The sequence below is a fragment of the Aythya ferina genome (assembly GCF_964211825.1).
Source record: "Aythya ferina genome assembly, chromosome: 4".
NCBI lineage: Eukaryota > Metazoa > Chordata > Aves > Anseriformes > Anatidae > Aythya > Aythya ferina.
The window spans coordinates 52,294,025-52,313,745 of NC_140300.1; the positions used below are offsets into that span (position 1 = coordinate 52,294,025).

Here is a 19,721-nt window from a genome sequence, read left to right on the forward strand (position 1 = left end):
AGTGTCTCTTGTTATTGTCTGTCTTGTTACTGACTCTCAGCTGCAGTATGTTTCTCAATTAGTTTTGAAGACTGATCCAAAATCCATTCAGTCCCTCCTCAATCTTTTACTTAATTTGCTGTATGTTTATGTTCCTGTTCTCCAGCAACATATCCTCCACTGCTCAAAAATCATGAATCTCTTACTGCAGTAATTATGATTACTCCAACAGGGTTGGAGTCTCATTCTTGTGTGCACTGTATTTACATTTTACAGATAATCCCTGGGCTGGATCACTCACAAGCTAGACAATTAAGGCGACGAGATAGAAAGAGCAAGCAACATTTAGTTTTAAAGACGAAGTGATATAAAAAGAGGGTGATTCACCCTAAATCCCAGAAGAGATGTACAGCAGAGCCAGAAAATGCATCTGTGATATCTAAGCTGCAGTCAGGAACAAAGCCACAAAACCACAGCTTAATCTATTTTAAAGCTTGCGTTAATGCTTGCCTTTTGCTTTCAACCATCCCTATAAAGTGTTTTGCAACATTCACTTGGAAGGAGCTATATAAAGATAAATTGTGATATAGTACATAGCTGACACATAAACTACTCTTCTTTTGATCTTTCCAAACTGAAATTGCATTGTTTTAGTTTCATCTTTGTATTTTATACCTCAGCTGTGGACCAGATTCATTGCTTTGTAAGAAGGAGGCATTAGCAATCTTGAGAGTTTCATTGCTTGCATCTTAGATAAACAGAGGCATCAGTGTTGTGATACCATTTTGCCAAATGTCCCACACCACCTGAATTCTTTTCATGGTACACTAGAGATCTGCAATATTTAACACAGAAGCCATTCTCCGATTTCTTGCATTTAGTGCAGGTGACATAAAAATGCACATTTTAAAGACAAGGTTGCCAGAATTGATCTTCCCAGGAAAATATTAAAAATGCCTTTAAAACCATTGTGCAGCTAAAAGATAAACAGGAACAGCTGCTAAATGTCCTTCAAGGCAGCTCGAGATTCATTTCAATTACCCTACACAGTGCACCTCAGGTGCAGCACAGCATTTTCAAGTTTTATATCTATCAAATTTAAACCTAACACAAAGTGTTATTTCCTCCCACTTGTTATTGCCTCAGTATACCTGACAGGTTGTTTTCCTAACTCCTTTTCTCCTTTCATTTTTCTTTTCTTTTTCTTTTCTTTTTTTTTTTCCAGATATTCAACTGCATTAGAGAAAATGCAGTATATGTCTACTTCAGCTCTTGTTGTCTGAGTTAAAGTAATACTGCCCTATATATATATGCTTTCTTGTCTTTTAAATTTGTTCTGTTGCTGATCCTCCTCTGAGTCAAACTTCTATACTGTCCACTCATAGCTTCAGTAGGTAAGAAACATTGCTTAATGACTTCAATATCTTGTCTAGTCTTTGAAATAACACTTCAATTTAAAAAACAACAACAAACAGTAGATATATGTCTGCACTTTCATCTGTGCACTGAGTTATTTGAAGACAGCCACAGAGGTATCCACTGAAAAGGTACCAAATGATGTAACATACAGAGTATTCGCAGAAAGGTGAATAATATTTTTTTACACCATTTACCCACCTGATTTTAACATTCTCATTTTTATAATTTTTAATATGTTTATGAATGAGAATTAGGTGTCACGGGATTACATGAAAAGGATATTCTATGATTCTATCTCCAAATGTTAACAGGATTTCAGGTTTTCATTTAAGAAGCAAACTTTACAAAACGGTTTTGAGAAAAAAATGATCAAGTCAGCATGGCATAGCAAGACCACTCTGGACTGTAATGAGCTATTTTGGCACAGAGGCAGAGCATTCATTTGGGTCTCCATTTCTAACCCATCGGTAAATTTACTCCCTGAGAAGGACTGGGCTCACTCAGGGACCTGATGAGATATGCTCACAACAGAAATAGGAGTTAAAATACTCTTGATTCCATCACCGTGTGTGCTTCCATTTGGCAGTGCAGCTGCCTTTATCGCTTGGTGCCACTTACCTGCAAAATGTGCCTGCTCATCTGACATGCTAGCAAGCACCAGAAGCACCTACAGAGCACTCCTGTGCCTTAGTGAAGAGCTAACTCCGTGCTGGGCAAGGGAAAGGTCCTGAGCAGCTTTCAGCTGTGCAAGGGTGTCTGTGGTCCCACAGGACAGGATCTTCAGCTGTCTTTGGCGGTTTCAAGCCTTCCTTGTTTGTGCTAGTGTACTCAGGCCTGTCAGGCAATGTGGTACAGAGCCTCAAACAATTACAAGGGCTAATACCCAAATGACCCATAAGAAGTAGCTTCCTCAGTCACTTTGCAACTCAGGTCTTTGTGCTAAAAACCCCAGCTTTCTCTTCTCACAGTATGAATAACAGTCACTCTCAGGGGCTGAATTCCAGCTTGCTACCTTCAGCAATTGCTTTCAGTCACTCTCAAGCACCAAGTGATCCCGCAGTGCAGTGCTTAGCATCTGAACGTTCAGATTACTAAAATGTAGTCGCAAGCTCACAACCACTTAGCCAGGACTATGCAGATACACCCTCTGTAACAAAGGCAAGCTCAGCAAAAGAGGCCAAACTCTTGTCCATTTTCAGTATTGTTTTAAATGAATGAAATCAATCATTTCATTTTCCTGTGATTCGAAAAAGCCAGCTGCTACAGCCAGCTGGTAGGCAGGCCAGAAGAGTCAGAATGAGAAATGTATGGTAAAAAAGTGCAGAGATGCACATTGTTCGCTGCAGGCTTCACAGTGAATGTCAAGTATTCATGATCATATCATATTTTCTGATACCTTTTTCTAGAGATCTGGTAACTGCTTCTTTAACTGGGAGTATATCAACTTCTGGATGAATTGCTTTCTGTATGTAAATCACTGATAAAACTCTCAGTTGTCTGTTCTGTTCTGCATTAGCCTCAGTCACAAGCTTACTTCATTCCATTTTGCTCCAAAATGCATCAAATACAGATAAAATCCCTTCATATGTGTAGCATGTGGACCTCTGTTCTCACCCAGATAAATGGAAATTAATGGAAATATAGAGTAGCAGCCATTCTGTTATAATATTTGCAGAGAACAAAGAATACTATTTTGCCAAGACTAGGGACTAATGTTTATATCAGCTTTCACTCTAAGTGAATTTTAAACTCTTGATGTATGACTGGTTTCAGGATTTTGAAAAAAGTTCTGCTTGTGGACTTTCACAGGTTTTTTGTTGTTTTCCATTTCCCTGATTTGCAAAGTCAAATTGCTTTTTCTTTTAATTATTATTATTTTTAATCAGAAAGTCATAAATATTGTCAGTGTGCTATAAAAACCACCTAATAACCATCTAGGAGTTCAGTAGTTTGGCATAGAAAATGATGCCTGTAGGTGTTATTGCTTGATTTCTGTAGTTCCTCTGATGTGACACACAGCCTTGCTCTCACATACACTTGGTAAAACATAGTCACACTAGGTTTTATGAAGCCTTGTGAAGAATTCCTTACTTGCTGCCCATCAACATGCAGCTTGGGTTTTAGGCCTGTGATGTACTTGCAGCTCCCATCAATTTTGACAGAGATGACTACATTTGTTTCAGTGTCAAATGTATTAATGATGAAAAGTAGCAGCATGCTTTTTTCTCTATGTGAATTTGATTGGAAGGAAATGGATTTTTTTTTTCCTTTTTCTTTACAAAATGAAGAGCATCTTAACAGTTGAGCTCTTTGTTCACTATTCAATACAAAACATAAGCCAGGTGTTTTGGAAATTCTTTCTTTTTCTGGTGGTTTGTTTTACATACATGGCCTTCTTCTGAAATGTTGTCCCTATAAGTTTTAAACAGTAGACAAAATAGTATCTTGGTTGTGTTGCAGGAAGATCATTGATAGATACATCAAAGATGTTTTATATTTTCATTTTGAACATACCCTGTATTTGCAAAGTGAGATTCCAGGTACCAAAGAACCTTTTTATCAAATTGCAGCATTGGGGAAGCAAAGAAGGCCACCACTATGAATGCAGGAGGATTCAGTACAGAATGATGTATAATTTTTACATAACCCTTACATAACAAACCATAACATCAGTCAAAATGCCCTTCTTTGCCCCATTTGTCCCCAGGAGTCATTCTTTCATTTGCTGTGTGTCTCCTTTCCAGGTGTGGATGTGTGGAGGTGGCATGTTTGATGTTCCATGCTCTAGAGTTGGGCATATCTACAGAAAGTACGTCCCTTATAAAGTCCCTTCTGGAACCAGCCTAGCACGCGTGAGTAATTGGGTTTTGCTGTTTGTCATTCTCATTCATAATCAGTCTCTTCATTTCCACACCTAACAGTAAGCCATTAAAATGTAAAATGAATGTTGCTTTATTTTTCTGAAATGGGATGTGCAATTGCTGCAGTTATGCTGCCTTCCAGAGATAAAATTGCTAAGAATAAAATGAAAGCTTAAAAATACAGGGTTGGACATTTCAGCACAGAAGTATGGTACACACTGATTCAAAAGAACCGAGGAATAACCTAAGGCTTGCAGTTCTTGAATTGCACAATGTTGTCAGTCATAGCAGGACCAATTTGAATGCACATTTTCTTATCAGTCAGCAGAACAGGCAGAATCTTGCATAAGGAATATTTTTTGAGGCCAAAGAACTGAGTAACAATAATTTGAGTGGCTGTCTAATTATTGTATAAAACCTGGCTATGGAATACAGCCAGCTTCGAACTGTATGAGTGAGAAATTAGAAGACCTCTAGACATCTCTCAAAGACAACCAGCCACGTCCGTGAGGGGCTTTTTGCTCAAGAGAAAATGTTCCATAACTTTTTGGAGATGTTCATGGGATGTCAAAAGATGAGAGACAAAGTGCACAGATGTAGTTTCAAGGCAGATACAAGTATTTATTCATGCTTGAGTTTAATCTTTTCTATTTTAGAGGATTATTATTTTTAAATAAAATGGCATTAATATTAAAGTCTGCATATTGCCATAGGGTAATATTTTATGAATCATATTTTTTTCTTAATAATGAAAATGTGATATGAATAAAAGAATAAATCTTTTGCTTTAAGGGGAGATATTCTTGGTTTCAGCAGCATGGGACAAGGCTTGCTGTAATAACTCCACACACAGGAAAGAGGCCTTCTGTACTGCCTGCCTGACAGTTGCCTAGGGAGAGAAAAAAAATGCCTAAAAAAAAATACTCATGTAAATTGTGAGACACCGTAACGGGATTAGTAGTTGTGGTAGTATTAGTGACAAGACATGTATTGACAAAATTATGAGATCAAAATCTTCCCCTTATATATGTGTAATCTCAGTTTCCCCACCCAGATTTCATGGAGCCATTGCAGCCAACCAATAGCCACAGCCTGCAGCCTCCCTTTATATATTTATATCTTTTAGTTTGATTTCAATAAACCACTTGTGAAATGTTTCTACCACCACCACCCCAGTCCTACAATCCTAGAATATCCTGAGTTGGAAGGGACCCACAAGGATCATTGTGTCCAGCTCCTGGCTCCACACAGGACCATACAAAAATCAGACCCCATGTCTGAGAGCATTGTCCAAACACTTTTGGAACTCCCTCAGGCTCGGTGCTGTGACCCCTACCTGGGGAATCTGTCCCAGTGCCTTGAACGCACCTCTTGGTGAAGAACCTTCTCCCAACATCCAGCCTGAACTTTTTCCTAATACCCAGACTAAATCCCTGTTACAAAAGTATAAATCTGCCCGTGCATGGACTGATTGCCCTATGTCTTGTGAGAAAAGATGGAGTATGCAGATAGGATGGATTTTATCCTTCCAATTCAAGTAATGGTTCATTTCCTATGTGGTGTTGGAAATAAAAAATATGATGATGCTTAGGTAAATTTCTGGCATATATTTAACACTGAAAGAAAAATTGAATTTTCAGGTTCCCCATATTTTTTCCAGTACAATATTCTAAACCAAAGTATTACTGTTAAGATGCATTTTATCAAGGTTGCCAGCAACGCAAGATCTTCTCTATTTTTCAGTGTTAGTTCAAATATTATGTTCTCCATATATAAGTATTTTATCTAAAACTTCCCTTCAGTTCCAGAACATAATGGATAACATATTCAAAAATACTCAGAAATATTATCTCTGTTTGCCAAAAGCGTATTTAGTATTTTTCAGTATGTAGTTGTATCCATGAAACTTTTTGCTAAATCCTTTTCCATCTTGTGGGATGTAAAGTGTGGTGCTAGAGATGTAGTTCACAGAGGAATAAGCCATAGGAAGCCTGTCTGTGATTATATAAATGATTGTAGCAGCCCCTTCATTAGTCAAGAAAGAGTTTGCCATTGTGCTGATACTGCATTAAAGGATCATGGATTTCCTCATCCTGTCCCACAAGATCAGCACAAGGGATTAAGAGATGAATTAGGAAGAGGATGGAGCTTCTAGACAAACTCAGGAATAGCCCAGATCATGCCATGGATCTTCTTTCAAGCAGTTTCAGCCTATGTTTGCCCATAATGAATATGGCTTAAGGTGAGCATATTACCTTCCCTTCCCTTGGGATTTCACCTGTCTATAGCAGCGAGGTTCAACATGCGCTTTCAGGTAGCTATATAATATCTGATGAATCTAGATATATTTTTAAAGAGCTATTCTCTGACATGAGGATCACATACGCTTTATAAAATGAAAAACTTTTCAAAAACTGTGTTCTGCCACCCTCATCAGTAAATAACTATTAGTGTACCACGCACAATAGCAGGTATCATTACATCAAATTTCTACATTCTTATTATAATATTTCTTACTTCCATATCTGTCACTGAAGACCTGCAAGGCCTACACATACCCAATGTTGAAAAACATCGACCCATGAAATGCTCTGTCAGTAAAACTGTTTGGTAGTACAGAACCAAAATAAAGGAAACTACACGTATAGTAGATTTATAAAACAGACCACAATGAACAAATGCAGGTAGCAAAGCTGAGTATTTTTTTCAGGAGATATCTCAGGATGTAGCTACTTACTAAGTGCAGTCAATGCCCAATTTACAGGTAATTGCACATGAAATGAGATTAATGGGCAAGCAGATGACAGCAGTGATTCCGCATTATAATGTGGAAACACCACATAATTATTTGTTCATTCCAAACCTGTCAGCCTCTGCACAAAACTGCAGTGACTAATAGCTATTTTTGTCTGTTTGTTTTAGGTAAGGCATGTATAGCAAGCAAGTCCTCAAATCTTAAAATCCTACACAAGATGTTGCCCTGTTAAGAACTTCTGAATTGTTTGACTGGATTATTTTAGTTGCTTTGTGGTATTCTTCACTGTTGTTTTATTTTTAAGAATTTTACCTAAGCCACTTTATTTTAGCCAGTTACCTATTAAATTAGTCTTATTATTATTATATTATTAGCAATTTCTTTTAGGTATATTCAAGCTTATAATTTATTCAGTTTCCTATTTGGGGGGTGGATATTTTTCTGTTTGCAATTCTGCCAAGGCTGTAAGACATTTATTGATAAATGCTCGCTGTTCCATAGGATATGCAGAGTTGAACTCAGAATTGCAAAATATATCTACAGAAATTGTTTTCATTTGCAGGTATCTTACACAGCATTTTAGCATTAACTACAGAGCATTACAGTACTAGGCCTTCCTGAAAGGAAGGGCAATCCCACTGAAGTTCAAATTTGGATGCTAACCACGCAGCATGGTGAAGCCTAATCTTAACTTGAATTCCTCCCTGCACTCCAGGACGTGGGATCCCAGAGCACAGTGATCCTCTGACCCAGCAGGCACAAGCACGATGACATTTGCCTCATTACACAGTGTCGCTGAATTGGAACTTGCAAGAGTTTGTTTCAGGAATTCAGCTGATAAAGGTGGGTTCAGAATCCCACCTGAACCATTTGCTCAGCCTTTTTCTGTGGCTTCGAAAGGGATCCTTAGGGAAAATTTCTGTAGCTAGACCATCTGGTGCTTTGACCACATTTGCATTTTTGACAGAGCTTCCTTTAATATTATTACCTTATTTTATTTTATTTTATTTTCCAGCTGCAAATAGTGACTGGGGCTTTCTTACTGCAGCCCTTGAACATTTTCTTTTCAGCTTCCAGCCAGGTTAAAGAACCAAGGAGAAACAGTTAGGTAAAGAACGTTTGTAGGTTTCCTTGTGACTGGAGTGCAAACTGATGGATGTGGCATGCTGTTCAGGGGGCAGTGCTGGCACTTCTGCAATCACCTCTTTAGTGCAAAAGGCTGTAGCACAAATTCACTTAGGATTCAGCAGTTACAGTAAGCAGCTGAAACGTTAGCTTAGAATAAGCTAATCATTTCAGAATCAAGCAAGAATTGCCTTCTTGCAACAGCACAATTGTAATATATGATAATGATAATGGTCATACAATACAACTTTTAAGTTTTCATTCTAACTTTTTTCATTTAACAGATTTATAAATTCATCATTAAAATTAAAATAAGATCTCAAACAGAGCATTTACCAAAGAAAAATTTTATTATCTTCTAATCCCTGAATAAAAGAAAGTTGCAGTAATTTTTTTAATGCTAATTTTACATATTTTATTTGATCTGAATAGAAACTTTGCTTTTAAGCTGTCCTTTTTTTTCTTTTTTTTTTTTTTCTTTTTTTTTTTTTTTAACAGGACAGGCAGCTTAACTGTTAGCTATATGAAAGGAATGCAAAAAAGATGGAGAACTAGATGTTCCTGGATAACAACAGCATCAGTGATAACTGCTTTCCAGGATTTGTTCAGTAGACTGACAGATGATGTTACACTGTCACTATGATTTCTGCTCAGGAGTAGTGGTCAGTAAATAAAATTTATATTTATACCTTTCTGAAATGGTAATCTTCAGAGTGGCTGTGAGGACACTCTTCTTTATGCCCTCTCTCCCCACAGCAGCCCTACAAATAGCCTGCAGAGACCTGGGCTCAGGCCAGGAAGCATCCTCACGGTGCACCATGCCCATCCTGCATGCCTGCAGAGCTCACTGACCACCAAGCCACACAGCCTGTCCTCAAGTGAGCAGAGATGTGTCCTTTAGTGACAGTGGGCTTTTTTCCCCCTTTTTTTCTAATGTGTAGATCTTATTTTTTCTTGTGTTGGAGCTATAAATGTTTATACAAAGAATGAAATTCTGGTTGTTTTCAGATGACATCTGTGGAATTTCAGTTCTAGGTATTTGCAGGCTACAGGCTGAAAATAGTCTCTTGCTTCTCTGCCAGCTGTGCTGTGCTAACTCTCACAAGAGTTATTTATATACACCCACAGATTTGTCACCTAGTTAGCATACTGTCTTCCATGGAGAAGCCTCTTTTACACCTGCAGGCATCTCTTTATTTGGTTGTTGTTGTTTTGTGGTTTTGTTTTTTTTTTTTTTATATACAAATATAAACCATTGCTGGAATGAAACCAAATCAAGTTTTAAACACAATTAAGTGCAGAGGGCCAAAACAAGATGACCAAGAGGCATGAAGACTGACAAACACTAGCAGTGCCTAATGCCAAAATTAAAAGGGAATTAGGCAAGAAGGGGAGAGAGATGAAAGTCCACATCTAGACATAACTGATGTGGGCAGCTTACACCTTTGCATGTCACAAAGCTGTAATTAGTGTCCAGAAAATGCTTTACTATGTTTTTGCTGTAGAAATATACATGAATTAGGAGTGATTGTGTGCTGTTACTGCAAGAACGATGTCTGAGTGAAGTTTAGGATACTGTTTTTCTCCTTGTGAGTGCTGTGAGGTTTTGTATGCTGCTACCTCTGCCATATGGATCGGCACTTGTTGGATGGGCTCCTCCAGTTACACTTTGTGCTCCTCCTCTGTGGTGATTTATTGTGACATTATACTACCCATAAGCCAGCAGAACATCAAGTATAGTTCTCTTGGCTGGATGGATCCAAATGCGCTTTTTAAATACTTCTTTATGTAAAACAAACCGAATATTATAATATTCCTAGCAAAATGAAGTAAAGCTACTTCCAGAAGTAAAAATGACACCCATTTTGAATTAGCAACAACACTGTTCTTCACAAAACAAACAATAGAGAACATTTAAAGTAGGAAAATGAAATAGGTAGAAAGATAATAACCACATTGGAATGTTACTAGGAAGGAAATGGATTAATATGTCAGTTGTTGCAGAGATTGTTGTGTTATTTTTGGTAAATAAATAGCTGTATCCTCTCTTACATTTCACAGCTGAAATACAGTCAGGCCTTAGGCATGCTACAGTGACTCATATCTGATTGAGGTAATTGAAAGTGATTTTTGATGTCCTGGCTGATGAGAGAAAAGGCTGTTGTGTGTCACTACAGCAGCTGAGTGTGTGTCTGCTAGTGACATCCAGCTTCCTGGAAACTATTCAGATTAAATGTAGAACAACAGGAATTCATTGCAGGATCCACATGTTCCTGTAGCAGTTTAATACTGACAAAAGCAAAGTCTGCGGATTGGGGTCAGGGCTGGTTTCATGCAAAAAGTGAGATAGGCACAAAAGCAGGAAAAATGGGTTATGCAGGTATAATGAAACAAATAGGAAAACCATTATACTGCTTTAGTGCAACTGGATAACAATATGTGCTTTAGAACATCTGGAGAAACTGAAAACAGAAATTGCATTTTTATAGTAGCTTAACTGCTGCATCTAGAATGTGAATTGGAAAATATGTAACTGTGATGGAATTATGCAGGGTTGCAATCTGGAATAATATTTAGGAAGGTAATATTTTAATTATGAAGTATGGATTACCCCTCTCTTATCAGGGGCCAAACTAAGGGGGAATATTTATGAATCCATCCTTTGCCATGCCCCTGCCTGAGTCTATTTTTTCATTCTTATGAAAAATGTGTTTAGCTCCTCACTGAGTTTGAGTAAACACCATGTCTCTTGTAAAAGGCAGAAGATCTTGCACCCTCAAGAAGAGACTGTTGTTTAATCAAAGAGATGTATCTTCCCTACTCACTGAAGAACATGAAAAGGACAAAACAGTCCATGAAAAAATTCTTTTTCTCAAGTGGAGAAGTCTTCATTTGTCTCTTTCATTCTCCAGTCAAGTTGATTTCAACTCTTTTATTAAGTCTGGATTTCAGTGACATTGTATTTTAACCACCATTGTAGAACATTGCTGAGTGAAAATATAAAACAAAGCCACAGTTTTAAATGTATGAGCTCATATAAAATTAACTTGTTCAAATGTAAGCTTTAGTAAAGGATTTACCAAACAGTAAAGTTGTAGCAGCACCACAAAACTTCATTAAATCAAGAATGCATGCATGGGCAGCTGATGACAGCTAATGCATGAGTCTTGCTATGATTGATATGACTTCTGCATGCCTCTCTCAGCTTCTTGCTGACACCTGTCACAACCTTATATATAGAAATATGCATCTACTCAAATATCACTGGGCTTTTTTTAATCTTACAGAATTTTTTCATTGAATATGACAAGAGGGAAAACAAGTCATCATTCGTCTGTCATGGATAGGTCCAGAGAAACTCGTCAGATGTCCATCTGCAATCTCTGTGACTGCCTTACAATCTATGTAACTGTTTCATATTGAACTGATCTTCATATAAATGTTCCTATTTATTTTTTCTGTTTTTTACTTTTTTATATTAAAAATCCAGCTTACCTGATCTGGACATCTGTAACCTTGTAATGAGTAGTAGTTTGACAACAAAGCCAAGCTGCAGCAGTTTTTCAGCTGTAGAAACATACTTTATTTTTTCCCTTCTGTATGAATTTAGATGAGGTTTTCAGTTTGAAGTAACAGAAGCCAAGCAAATGGGATCTACCACAAAAACACTCCAAAACTGATTATTTGTATTGATAAAGATATTTGATGCCATTTGAGAAACTGGCATTTAAAGGACTTCTTTAAAAGATTATACAAAGAGTAACAGAGGCAGAAATCGAGAAGATTCAAAGCCAACACTTATTTTGTTTGTTCTAAATTTTTTGTAGACTAGCTTTGCTATGAGACTGGAGTGCTTACGTGATGCTGTAGGACATTCACAAAATGCCACCTAATCTCATAGACTCTAAAACTTTTTTGACCTGTAAGTCTCTACAGCACTACACACACACACATTTTAAAGTCCTAACAGTGCAAAACTGCTTAGCACCTATTTTGCATTCAGAATCTGTCAAGATTTGGTAGCTATTCATTCCCGTTCTTATTTATGGGGCTTAACATACTGACATGCTCAAGAATGTGTCTAGACTCATTTAAGGCTCGGACAGGGAGGATGTGACAGTCCTACTGCCTCCACAATGTCAATCACTCGACCAGATAGTAGTAAGGACAATTCTAGGAGACTCATAAAGGACTTGAAATCACTTCTTTAGAAGTAAGTCACTTGATCAGTAAGCCTTAAAGTGCAACGAGCTCTCTCATTTCAATTGTGCTCCTCTTCCTTTCTGTTGGTGATAAGGTCAGTAATAAACAGAATCTCACTGACATGGTTTTCAGAGAAGTTATGTTCCTAGGAGGGTCTTCTCACAGGGCAACTTCTCGCAATGTTAGAAAGCCACAGAACTGGGATATTCAGCTTAGCAAAACTCATTCATTCCCAGGGTCATGCTGAGTTAGCATATTCTAAACAGCAACATAAATGATGTTTGCCTTTGATTGTGTAAGCTTGCTCTGGGCTAGCTTGCAGGAGAATTCATCTACCTGACTGCATTCAATTTAAGTGTGGGGGTTAACTGCAGTTTGTAGTTTTTGTTATTGGTCTGTACATGTTTATGTTAAAGGAAAATGTGATTACTGAGCTTGTGTAGAGATAATAAGTATAATAAACCCATGTTAACTGAAGCCAGCAAATCTCTTCAAAGTATTTGGATACAGAGTGCTTTCTAGTAACTACCACATTCAGAAAGAGCTTCCCACTTCTCCAGGAGAGAGGGTTCCTTACAGTCATGTTTATAAACGGTTTGGAGGTTTAGAGCTGGCAAATGAAGAGTTTGTATTTTAAAATTATTGAAATTCAAATTTGTATTTTAAAATTATTGAATTTCATTATAGAATCTGGCAAGGTGTGGAAGATTTTTAGCATAGGATGGAGAGAATGTTTTTGGAAGAACCAGGAAATGACGTATAAATAGTTTTGGATCCTGTCAGTCTCACTTCAATGCCTGGTAAAATTATGGAGATTATTCTGGAAGTTATTGAAAAACCCATGAAAGACAGTGCAGTCATTGGTCACAACCAACATGGATTCACGAGGGGACAGTCCTGTTTAAAGAACAGGACTTTTCCTTTTATGAAAAGGTTTCCCACATAGCTGACCAAGGGAAGCCAGTTGATATATTTTTTGGATTTCAGTAAAGCTTTTGATACTGTTTCTCACAGTGTCCTTCTGAAAAAACACAATGCAGTGGGTGAATGATTGGTTGATGGGTCAAGATCACATGGTTACGGTAAATGGAGTTATATCAGGCTGGTTGTCAGTCACTAGGGGGATTCCCCAAGGGCTTCATTTTAGGGCTTGTTCTCTTTAATGTTTTCATGAATTTCATAGATGTAGGACTTGAATATATACTAAGTAAGTTTGCAGGTGACATGAAATTACGAGAAACTGTTGACTGTTTTGAGGGCAGAGAGACCTTACAGAGAGATCTTGACTACTTAGAAGGCTGGGCAATCACCAACTGCATTAAGTTTAACAAGAGCAAGTGCCAGATCCTGCACCCAGGATAAGGCAACCCTAGCTATACATCCAGAATGGGTGATGAGAGGCTGGAGAGCAGCCCCTGGAAAGGGATTTGGGGGGGTTGGTCAATGGCAAGTTAATTATGAGCCAGCAGTGTACCTTGGCAGCCAAAAGGGCCAACTGTATCCTGGGGTGCATCAAGCATGGCATGGCTAGCTGGTGAGGGAAGGGGTTGCCCTGCTCTACCCTGCACTGGTGTGGCCTCACCTCAAGTGCGGTGTGCAGTTTTGGGCACCGCAATATAAGAAAGACATAAAACTATTAGAGTGTCCAAAGGAGGACTAGAAAGATGGTGAAGGGGGTCTGAAGGGTAAGACATATGAAGAGCGGCTGAGGTCCCTTGGTTTGTTCAGCCCCAAGCAGAGGAGGCTGAAGGGAGGCCTCATGGCAGCCTGCAGCTCCCTCACGAGGGGAGCGGAGGGGCAGGCGCTGAGCTCTGCTCTCCGGGAACAGCGACAGGACCCGAGGGAACGGCATGGAGCTGGGACAGGGGAGGGTCAGGCTGGGTGTTAGGAAAAGGTTCTGCACCAAGAGGGTGGTCAGCACTGGGACAGGCTCCCCAGGACAGTGGTCACAGCACCAAGCCTGACGGAGTTCAAGAAGCATGTAGACAGTGCTCTCAGAGACAGGGTCTGATTTTGGGGTGGTCCTAGGTGGAGCCAGGAGCTGGACTCAATGATCCTTGTGAGCAGCTTCCTGGATAAAGCGGCTTACATGATACTTGGGGAATGGTGGGCAGAACTGTACTTTTCTTTCAAATGCAATATTTTGGAGGGTTTCTACCACCACAAAGGAGAAAAAAAAAAAAAAAAAAAGAAAAAAAAAAGGCAGTGATAAAAGGCTCCTTTGAAAACAAAGAGTTTTTGATGGGTGAATGAGAGTTTTGAGCTAGTGAACAAGTGTAATAATATGAAGCATTACTGTTGGACTTTTCTTTATTCAGCTATAATCATCTAAGGAAAAATGTGGTTCTTTTAGATTAGCCAAACAACTGGAGAAAACTCCAGCAGAGTCTACTTCAACATTGATGAGCTCAGACTCTGCTGGAGTTATTTTGAGTTTTTCTTTCCTAAGATTTTTTTTACTGTACTTTTGCCATATTTTTATATGAAAATAAAACTATTAGATAAAGTGATTACAACAAAAATAGTATGATATTTTCTATAACAGTCTTAAACTGCATTTGCATTATAGTAAATGAAGTGTGCAGCACATACAAGTAGAAAATATTCTAGAAGGATCACACTTCATGATTTTTTCATGATTTTAGTGTCCAAGGCCAGGTTGGATGGGTCTTTGGGCAACCTGGTCTAGTAGGAGGTGTCCCTGCCCATGGCAGGGGGGTTGGAACTGGATGGGTTTTAAGGGCCCTTCAAACCCAAACCATTCTCTGATTCTATGATTTTGGCTTTTGGCTTAAAATATGCGCTTAATCATATTTTAGCCTTATTTATGGAGTCTCATCACATAGTACTTTTACTTGTCAAAAGATTTTTTTCATACAGGGTTTCTGCTAAAAGTGTGGGCTTGTCATTTAGATGTTGTTCTTGAATTTATTTTGTCTTTCTTTGTCCTACCCAGTTCCTTTATTCTTGAATTCAAATGCCTTGTAAAGTAAAATAATTTAGGTTGTCATAAAATCACAACAAAAATAAACCCTATATAGGGCATGAGCCATTTCTATATAGGGATAGAAGTTATGTGATTTCTTAAACTTCTTTAATTTTACTTGCTTTGTCCCTGCAGGTTTTAATGTATTTGCTTCACACAAACAAAATACATAGAAACTTGTCTTGCAGTGTCAGCTAAACATACTGTGTTTGTTCTGTATCTTGCTGTCTTTGTATTCAGATAAGCCTTATTAGTTCAGAGACATCTAGTTTGTGTGGATTAATAAAATTCAGAAAAAGAACTTTCAAACGAATCTTGAAAGCAAATCAGAGTAAGAATCAGGCTTACTTATATGCAGAGAATGTTCTGAGAAGAAACATTACCTTATGTTGCTGATAATCAGATGTATATTGTCCTCCAGCTTATTACAAAGCAAATCTCAGCATTTTGCAGTTAGTGTTCTATAAAAAGAATATTACAAAACTTGATGATGATGTTTTTACAAACAAAGCAATAAGAACACTCCACTGTCTCAATGTCATCCAGTGAGATGTTGCTTTGTTGGTGGGATAAGAGGTTATTGGGCAGCTGTGGAAATGCAGAATAGACTAAATCTGTATTCCACAATGACATCTGCATATAAATTCATGTGGAAAAAAAAAAAACACACACACAGAAATATAGAAAATCTCCCTTGTCCTGCTGCTATTTAGACTCCATGATGCTAAACAACAATAAAATCTATCTCTTCAGTCTTGTTCTTAAAAAGGAAAATAGGTAATTGTCTTCACTGTAAAATGCCAACAAAAATAAACTTTGTGGGGTATAAGCCAGAACTGTTGTGGGTTTTTTTTACAGAAATAGATGTAGGTATATCTACAAGATGAGTGCAGAAAGACACAAGTTGCATAGTCTATTCCATGAGCTGGTTTTCCTCAAGTCAGTGTCATTTCATGATTACGGGCTATGCTTTTGCAGACTTACTAATACATTAATACAACAAAGTTTCCAAACCTAGCGTGAAACCACATGTGAGAGCACAGAGCAAGGTCATGACTGCTTGCCCCATACATATGCGTGTAATTCATACCAAAAATGTGGGTATGATTTGTGAGATGTGATCGTGGGAGAGGGCTACCTGCAGGGCAACTAGACCTCCATTCTAGGTCAGGTATTTAAGATTTCCCTAAAGAGAACTGAGAAGGCAACAGGGAAAGCAAATTGATGAAGAGAAGTTAACCAAGACTGGAGAAGGTTCAGAAGTGTAAAAAGCTAGGTGGGTAAGCCATGTGATGACAGCTGAAATTCAGATACCTTTCACATGTGAAGTGAAATATATCAGAAGGAGTAATTTAAACTATTCATGCACATTAGTAGGTTGAGAGGTAGCAGGAAAAGCCATGGGAACAAATGTGAGCAGCTGAGAGAAAATTCTTTTTAGCGTTCAGCATTAGTCAAAACCCATGTAAAGATGCGTAAAGAACAGGAAGGAAAATAAGACGTTCAACAGACAAAATAACGTATCTTATAGAGTCATCAGGAAAACAGGATACTTAATACTCTGCAGTGGTTGCTCAACACTTTAATGAAGGCAACATATGTTTACCAGTATTTTTCTATGTTAAGAATAAAAAACTAGACCAGCCAAGCTTAAGAGCTGTGTGAACTATTGATTTTTTGTTTGCTTAATTCTCTCCATTGGAGATATCATTTCAGTCAAAGCATGGATAAGTCAAACTTTGCTTTTTTTCTGCTGCACAGAACCTGAAGCGTGTGGCAGAGACATGGATGGATGAGTTTGCAGAGTACATTTACCAGCGACGGCCTGAGTACAGACATCTCTCAACTGGTGATATCTCTGCCCAGAAGGAACTGCGCAAGCACCTTAAATGTAAAGATTTCAAGTGGTTCATGGCTGCAGTGGCTTGGGATGTCCCCAAATACTACCCTCCTGTGGAGCCTCCACCTGCTGCCTGGGGGGAGGTGAGGAATATACAAATTAGGGGGGGAGGGGGAAATGAAATGAGCCTAGCATTTTACATTACAGGAAATTAAAATTATGAAATTAGATTTGGCTCCTTTGATAAGTAGTGTTATTAAGGGATTTCTTAGTGATTGGAACAATCCGTGGACTAGCCATTAAAATGAGAAACTGTCATGTCTTAGAACCATTGCTGTCACTTTTATAATTCATTACAATTCCATGTGTACAGGCCATAAGCTACGTGCACAATGAGGACAAGAACATGGAAAAGATTATGTAGAACTCATTATTGCATTTCAGAAGATGATTTTAGATTCTGAGAATCTCATTAGCAAAAAGTAGTTCTGAAGTCAACACTTTTTTTTTTTTTTTTCTCCTATATCCACTTACATAGTTCCTCCTGTTCTTGTAATTCACCAGGGCTACTGTGTAGGTGTGGTTAGGTTTGGTCTGTTTTGCTCATATGTACAAGTATGAAAAGTGGAGCCTCGGTACTTTTCTTTTAAAAAGACTAATTTTGCTCAGCTTGTGGCCTGCATTTTGTAGCTGCCAAGTGTCAGTAGCAGACAAACTGAATTTCTCTTTTGGGGGATGAGAGGAATGGAGAGGATGGGAAAGGGAAGCTAGTAACCGCACATCACTTGAGTAGGGGGCAAACAAAAAGCCTGCTGGAACTCTCCACCAAAGACTGGTGATCAAAGATGTTCTGCCTTCAGACTTCTCTGAAGAGTAGAGCCACGGCACACCTTGTTTTGACAGTTTGTTTTGTGCAGGAGAAATGAAAACACAAAGAGTGCAGGGACAGGAAATGACTTCTGTGGCTGTACTGAAAGTTGCAGTGGCCTTTTACCCCTAGGTACTACAGCTGATTCATTTCATCTTGAACATGACATGCAGAGGGCTTTTTCCACAGAGTTCATCAGTTCATTAAGATTTATAAAGAAGGCTTTACTCTCACTTTGTTTGGCTGATAAAAAAAAAAAAAAAAAAAAAAAAAAAAAAAGAGGAATGTCTGTACTGTGAGTTCTTTCCCTCTCAGATTTTGCTGGAGATTTTTTGGGGTTCTCAGACCAACCAAAGAATGAAGTTTTTGACCAAAACTTTTGGTAAGACACCTTCCATTTCAGTGTCTTTATAGTTTTCCAGATATTTTTTTTAAGCAAATTTTATCATTGCCAAATTTTAAAAATAACTTTCTGTGGTAGTAGTGGTCTTTAATTCTTCTTTGCAAGCTACCAGTTATGGAAGTTCAAAGGAACATCAGTTTATTTCTGTCTTACTACGTGCTACTCCTTCACAATAACAAATTCCTTTGTTGTTAATGCTTCTAATATCTTTGATGCTGTTGCACACACTTAATTGGATAAATTTGTACCAAGAGGTAACAAATTCATTAGTAGAAGCCAGGCTGGATCAGGGTTGTGTGACTGCTACAATTGTCTTCCACGTGTATACACGTGCATCCTTTGAATAGTGTGATCTATATGTGAGATCTATAATTTCTACAGCCAGCCAAACAATCCTTAACTCAGAGTGTCTAAGAGGAAAAGATTGTGATTCAGGTATTAATTTTTCTAATATCATTATTAATGCACTATTTGCATAAAAGCAAGTCTTTTTAAAAGCAAATCATACATCATAGCGGTGGTATCTAATCTGTACATTGAAAGTACTTACTGAGTTCTTAGGAAGGAATTTAAGACCAAAGACTTTTTTTCCTCTAAGATATAGTTTCTTTAAAATAAAATGAAGTTTCAGTCCTATTTTTTCCTGAGACTGTCACATTTCTGTGAAGTTTTAATTAATTTGCAAAGGACTTGAACAAACTTGAAGGTCAATGACTGTCATAATTAGAAGCAGAAAGAGGAAAACAGACTGTGTGTTATTGCTTTGTAAGAATTCAAGCAGCTCTGGAAACCTTGCTGATTAAACATACCAAAAGTCTGTGCCAAAGCTGACTGTCATTTAGTACCCTCTCTGCTTGCACTTAGAAAGACTTTATATGTGCTTGCCTATGCCAGTCTGAGGAAGAACAAACAATGAGCTACTCAGGCAGTTTTTGGCTCTGGTATTTTGATACATAGCTAGTAAGAGCATGTGGTGTAAAAACAAGTGTCTCATAAACAGCTGCTACATAACTCCTCTCTTTTTGCAAACACACTTATGTAAAATCTGACTCTTAAGTTTTTGACAAAATCTATTCATGATGGTGAAGAAGCAAATTTGGGAAGCAAAAAACACTAGTCTTCACTACACTCAATATGACCTTATTTTATGTCTTGTTTTAGTTTGTGCCTTTTGTCCTTTGTAGGTGGTGGGGTGTTTATTTCCTAGATATTCTATTCTACCTTATAACATCTGAAATATGTGCAGTAAAGTAATGCAACTATGAATCTAGATAGATTAATT

At 38.0% G+C, this 19,721-nt stretch overlaps 1 protein-coding gene across 7 annotated transcripts in view; it reads left to right on the forward strand.

Annotated features, from left to right (window-relative positions):
• Window positions 1–19,721, forward strand: part of GALNTL6 (polypeptide N-acetylgalactosaminyltransferase like 6) — a 528,873-nt gene that overhangs the window by 459,414 nt on the left and 49,738 nt on the right. For all 7 annotated transcript variants that reach the window (XM_084518899.1, XM_084518896.1, XM_084518894.1 and 4 more), the window contains 2 exons: window positions 4,143–4,250; window positions 17,090–17,311. In XM_084518899.1, the coding sequence (XP_084375025.1) occupies window positions 4,143–4,250; window positions 17,090–17,311 (330 nt within the window). The remainder of the gene's footprint in view (window positions 1–4,142; window positions 4,251–17,089; window positions 17,312–19,721) is intronic.